Source organism: Mandrillus leucophaeus, unplaced genomic scaffold (assembly GCF_000951045.1).
Source record: "Mandrillus leucophaeus isolate KB7577 unplaced genomic scaffold, Mleu.le_1.0 Scaffold756, whole genome shotgun sequence".
NCBI classification, from domain to species: domain Eukaryota; kingdom Metazoa; phylum Chordata; class Mammalia; order Primates; family Cercopithecidae; genus Mandrillus; species Mandrillus leucophaeus.
In genome coordinates this window covers 608362-614376 of record NW_012108208.1, presented here as the reverse complement: position 1 = coordinate 614376, position 6015 = coordinate 608362, and the positions used below count along the sequence as shown (strand labels likewise).

The 6015-nt window shown below is 45.5% G+C and overlaps 1 protein-coding gene across 7 annotated transcripts in view; it reads left to right on the top strand.

Annotated features, from left to right (window-relative positions):
* Positions 1 to 210: 210 nt before the first annotated feature.
* NPNT (nephronectin) overlaps positions 211 to 6015 on the top strand; it is a 102032-nt gene continuing 96227 nt past the window's right edge. For 4 of the 7 annotated variants that reach the window (XM_011966320.1, XM_011966319.1, XM_011966318.1 and 1 more), the window contains exons 1-2: positions 211 to 495; positions 2689 to 2789. In XM_011966320.1, the coding sequence (XP_011821710.1) occupies positions 425 to 495; positions 2689 to 2789 (172 nt within the window). In that variant the 5' untranslated portion in view covers positions 211 to 424. The remainder of the gene's footprint in view (positions 496 to 2688; positions 2790 to 6015) is intronic. The other 3 variants (XM_011966317.1, XM_011966314.1, XM_011966316.1) reach the window with 1 other exon arrangement.

Below are 6015 nucleotides of genomic sequence, written 5' to 3'. Positions count from 1 at the left end.
CCTGCTTGGCTAACCCCCAAGAGCCACTGCCTTCCCGCAGCGCCCCTGCCCCAGAGTTGCCTGCCCCGCTGGGCCCCCGGGGAGGAGCTGAGCGCGCTCACCCTTCACGCCCGGCTGGGGGGGCGGCGAGTCGGGCGCACGCGCACCCCCTGCCCGCCCCTGGCGCCCCTCCCTGCGGGCGACGCAGCTCCCCCTGCAGCGCCTCCCCTAGCTAGGAGGGAACGGGAGGGGGCTCCCAGCGCCGCGCAGCAGACCTGCTCCGGCCGCACGCCTCGCCGCTGCCCTCCGGGAGTGGCAGCAGTAGCCCGGGCGGCGTGGGCTGGGGGTTCCCCGAGACTCGCAGAGGGTCGCCTCCCATCGGCGCCCACCACCCCAACCTGTTCCTCGCGCGCCACTGCGCCGCGCCCCAGGACCCCTGCCCAACATGGATTTTCTCCTGGCGCTGGTGCTGGTGTCCTCGCTCTACCTGCAGGCGGCCGCCGAGTTCGACGGGAGGTGAGCTGGGCCCCGATGATCCCTCTCCTCCTTCCCGCGCTAGTTTCACACTCACTGTCTTGGGTCACTTTTCCCCGCGGGATTACGCGGACAGAGAGGCGTCTCCCCATCCAGAAGTTGGGCCATCGCACAGCGTGGCGCGAGGAGAGCGGTCCAGCGGCTCCAAGTGCCGGCCCGACGCGGGGCGGGCGCGCCCCTGCGAGTCTGGGATCCCAGCCCCGCGGCCCCCCGAGGGCGACTAGCCCTGGCTCGGGAATTAGGAATAGGGGAGAGGAGCGGCTAGAGCCCGGGATCTCAGCTCGGAGGGCGCGGTTGAACCACCTACGCCGAGGTGACGCGCGGAACATCCCTTACCCGGGAAACTCCCGCGCCTGAACTAGACGGCTCTTCAGTGAGGAAGCTTCCAGGCGCCCGGGGGGAGGTCCGGGCTCGGCTCGGGGCTCTCGGGGCCGCTCACACAGAGGGTGGGCGCGAGTCAGCGACTGGGCCACGGGGGAGATTTGTGGGCCTCCCCATTTGGTTTTCTTGAGGGAAGGAGGCTCAAAATGAGGACCGGAGGGTAGGCGCTCCGTGAGTGTGAGCATGAGTGTGTGGATGTGTGTGAGAGAGCGCCCACACTGCGCTGCTCCTCAGACCCGGGCGAGCCTGACGGCGGCGTGCCGTGACAGGTTCCAACAACCTCGGGCCGCGTCTCCGCTGTCACTCAGCCGGTCCTCCCGCGCTCCGGGGCCGCTCCGGTGTGTGAGAGACACTGGGTCTGTCGGGAGGGTGTGCTCAGTCCCCCTCATCTCCGCGCAATTACAGACCAGGCTCGCCCCGAGTGCAGATGGCTGCTGCGGGAAGAGGTTTCACTCTGGCGCACACCGCCGCCCGGTCGCCTTCCTTCAGCGACTCCTGCCCCCACCCCTCCGTGCAGGTCCATGCCTAGTCCTAAAGAAAGATGCAGCACCTGTTTTACTTGCAATCTTGGAACGAATCAGTTCCACAATTGATTCGCTTTCTTGTACCCGGAGGCGAACGGAGGGGAACCAGTGGAGCGCCAAGAAAAAGCACAGCTGCTTGTTTACTACCTGGTCAGAGGAAATAGAAAGTTCGGGGTTATTTTGTACTTTGGAGCTGGGGGTAGAAAAGGCAGGTAAAAGAAAAGGGGAAATGAAAAGATAAAGAGACTTTAAGAAAATGTGAGAGCAGCCAGAGTCTAGACCTTTTCATTTTATTTTTGAAAGCAATTCTGTGCTCACATTTGGGTATGTTATGCATTTCTTGCACACATATTTGCAACAATAAACCCATCACAAGATATGCATATGATGTGAATGCATATAGCTTTTTGTAACTTTAAAAAGATGTCTAAAACAGCCAATTAAAATGTTGATACCCAGAGGAAAAAAGTCATTTAGGTATGACTCTAAACAAGGAAACAATTTAGCAAATAATGTGTCAACGTGTAATCAGGTATCCTGAAATCTGTATCCTGAAATTACTTTCTTTAGGCATTATTTACATTAGAGAGGAAAATACTATGAATTGTTGTTCTAAGCAAGTTTCAAACCACAAGGACACTTGAGTTATCAGCTACACTTTAAACTCTCCTTAGTTTTATTTAGACTTTTTTTCTAGTACTTTTTTTTGTTTGTTTGTTTTTTGTTTCTGCCACAGTTATGTCTCAAAAAGAGCTCTGTTACACCTGATTTTTTAGAAACCTTCTTTCTGCTCCTCCCCTCATCCACCTTTTATATAAGGCAGAAATTTTTTTCTGCTTTGACATGTCTTATTTAATACTTTTCAGTTTATGGTGAATCAGTCAAACCTGGCTTTCCCCCCAGTAACAGGTGTGGGTCTTTGAGGACTCTGTTTTATTTCAAGCTTCAGAAACTATCCTGTGAGTGGCAGCCTTGAGGATTGTTGGTGTTAGCTGGTGCTATTTCTAGTTAAGAAAGCATCTTTCCCTCCCCTTTTTTCTCCTACCCTTGTGTGTTGGGGGATGGAGTATTTAACTGTCTGCAATTTGACATTAGATCATAGCAGAGCTATTTCTGTGAAGGTGTTTTAACCTTAAATTTCTGCAGGCGTAAAAGAGTTTGTAGAAAATTGTTGGGTGTGGTTGACATTTTTTCTAAAGTAATAATAAAGAGGAAATTACCTTTCTTCTCAAAAGTGTCCTTATTTATTTTGAATCTTTTTGTTTGGTAGGTGGCCCAGGCAAATAGTGTCGTCGATTGGCCTATGTCGTTATGGTGGGAGGATTGACTGCTGCTGGGGCTGGGCTCGTCAGTCCTGGGGACAGTGTCAGCGTGAGTATCAAGCCTGGAGACTTCAGTTCCCTGGGAGGTGGGGCTTTCCACCTTGTTCATGGCTTCACCCCACATATCAGAGGGCTCATTACTGAGCAAGGCTTGGCCTTGTAGGTCTGACTTGGGGATTTTCAGATAAAGTCCGGACTCCTTATTCTGCTTCTTTTCAACTTAAGCCACCTGTATTATGGCCCATTCACAGAGAGCCACCTTAAATGTTTATTTTAGCATTTTCCCTCAAAATCTGCAGCTCCTTCCTGTTTTCTCACCAGGTTTATTCCTTTTTTTTTTCTTTTTCTTTTTTTTTTTCCTCTCTCTCCAGGCTTGGAGATGGGGGTAAGATAATGAGTCTAGACCATATTTACACAAAATAAGCTCTGAACCTTAGAGTACTTATATAATCCTCACCATAGCTGTTGTGTAAAGTGGCCCATTTGTAAATCCTTTTTTGAAGTGGAGTTGTATTGACAGTGTTTTAAATGGACCACCCAGTATAATGAAACAAAGCTTCTGAAACAATATTATTTGTAAGTTCTTTAAGTAACCAACCTCATGTAATAAGTACCAAATCAGAAAAGTGATTTTCACCTTTTCTATGACCACAAACGGATATTTTAATGGTAAAGTTTAGAGCTACGTCAAAAGAGTTTGAGAAATTTAGGAAATTTGTCCCCAGCATTTTATTGTGATCTTAAAATTGTATCTCACTCCTACTGCAAAAAAAATAGTCTTCAAATGATTAAGTACATTTCCAGAGCACCCTTAGAGTGCTGGGGGTGGGGGGTGGGGCACTTCTGGTAAGATAATGGGAACTAAGTTGGGTTCTACATTGGGATATATATTTTATTGCTAGTGAGGAAGGGGCTTAGAGGAAGAGAGAAGGGTAGTTACAAAGGCTAGAGCTGGCAATGGAGAAGCCTGCCTTAGAGAAGGGTTGCTAGTGTGAGGAGTCAGGCAAATTGAAGTTCAGGAAAATTAGGAGTTCCCTCTGCTATTGTAATTTTTGAGGATACTCGCAATGTCTTGCTTAATTTTGTGAAAGAGGGACAGTGAGAGTCACATATTTACTCTAATTGCACATAAAGACCACAATCTTTGGTTGGGGATAGAAAGGTGAAGCAAATGAATATTTGCCTACCTGGTACGGAATTTGAGAACCCACAGACTCTAATAACCAAGATGTGAAGAAAGGACCCTTCTGTTGGCCCAACACACCCACACATAACCCTCCTGAATGAAAAATGAGTAGTTCTATACCTGCAATCTCCAGCTGTGCAAATACTTCTGACACTGTAGAAGACTAAATTCCACCAGGCACCATTCTTCTTTTTGGATCATCTTCCCTTAAAACAATATTGAATAGACTAACCAGTGATTGCACAGCAGCTTTGCCTACTTCTTTCGTTTACTGGAAACTGGAGTTACCACCATCTCCCTTTAACAGAATGCAATTGACCCACCGTACAAAGGGTCTAGCCCAGCGGCTCACACATAGCAGGCAGGCAAACATTTGCTTCACCTTTTACGTTTATACTTCCAAAATCAAAGTAGTTTCAAGGTTCTCTGTGTTACAATGAAATAAAATTCCTTTCAATTAAAAAGGCACAAATGGTTCTTTACCATTAACATTGAAGTTGGCAAGGTTGTGAAAATTAGCTCAAAGGTGAATGTTTCCTTCTGTGTATTTTATTTTTCTAGCATCTTAGATGGCCCAAATGTCTCTTGTCAGTTCAGAGTTCTGCCTGTCTTTGTTTTGATATAAACAGGTAGAGGAATGTGGGCTGAGAAGTCAGCTCAAAGGGGCAGAATAAATCAAAAAGAGGCTGCTCAGAGGGAATGAAATATCTCTGAAAACTCGTGATTATTTTTTAAAGAAAGGCTTTATGAAATTAAAAGTTTTGTCACTATGTTTGTTCAAGAAAATGCCTTGCTATTGTATCACAATTCAATCTATTATGATTCCTTGTAAAGATTCCAAATAACTTCTAGAGAATTTAATGTGAAAAATGTTTTTGCCCTTTTGACCTTTAGATAATCATGTCGTTCTTTCCCATAAGGAAGGGATATTCTCCCTTCCTCATCAGAGGTGCTCTGGTTCTCTTCTTTTCTGAATGATTCACTTTGGAATTTTCCTTCAAAACAGCATAGCAAAACAAAAAGAAACTATTCCCATTACTGCATAGATCTTCCCAACTTATCCCACAGTAGCTGTGTTTGTAGGTAGGGAAAGGTAGTGGTACCCTCATTATATTATTTAGCAGATCTTATGCCTTAGTGCAGTGACCCTTTGGTGAGTGTTTATTCCATTTGGTTGAGCATTTGTGAGATGTTTAACTTAATTTTCTTGTGAGTCAAATACACATATCTGTAGAAAACATGCTGCCCTTCATTTTTACTTGCTATCTTCCTATTCATGGACTTGTTTGGAGAAACCGACTAATGTTGCAGGATGCTAAAGCTGGTAAACCTCTCCTTCTGGCTCGCTATGTCTAACCAGAGCCAGATATAGCTGGGAAACTTTACATTCTTCCCTCTAAGACTGAGGAAGGAAGGATCAGTGATGCTACTCAAATGGGCATAGAAACTGTCCTGCTGCTTCCTGCCTGTACCACCCAACGTTCTATCCAAATATTCCTGCCTGCTGGGGAAAGCATGACCCGTTCCAGAAATAGGCAGGTTGTGTATTCATAGTTCTTTTGTAGGTCATACCCTTGGCTTCTTTTTTTTTTTTTTTTTTTTTTTTTTGATTCTTTGTTTTGTGTTCTTGACTCTTAAACAGATCTCTAGCATATTGAAAATTCAACATTTGATTTTCCCACTGTCATGGGCTTTGCTTTTATTGACTATTGATGTGGCTGTTTATTGTCAAGTGAAAAATTTTTGATATGTTCACACACCGATGATTGTATATTTACAGCACACAGCATCTTAAGTCACTCAGAGGTTTGTCACAAAATGTGTGTTTCTTGCTCTGTAATTTTTTTGTCATTTGATGGCATGTTTTAATTATGTTATTTCTCTCCTTCTACCAAGTGGAGACCTCTGTAATAAAGATTTTTCAGGGTTGTATATTTCATCTTTAAAAGCTGTGTATGCTGTGGAAACAATTGTTAACCAAAAGCACTAGATAATTTAGGATAACTGAGTTCAAGTTCTGACTTTTGTACCTGAATAGCTGTTTAACATTTCTCAGCTACAGTTTTCTTTTTTCTTTTTTTTTTTTTTT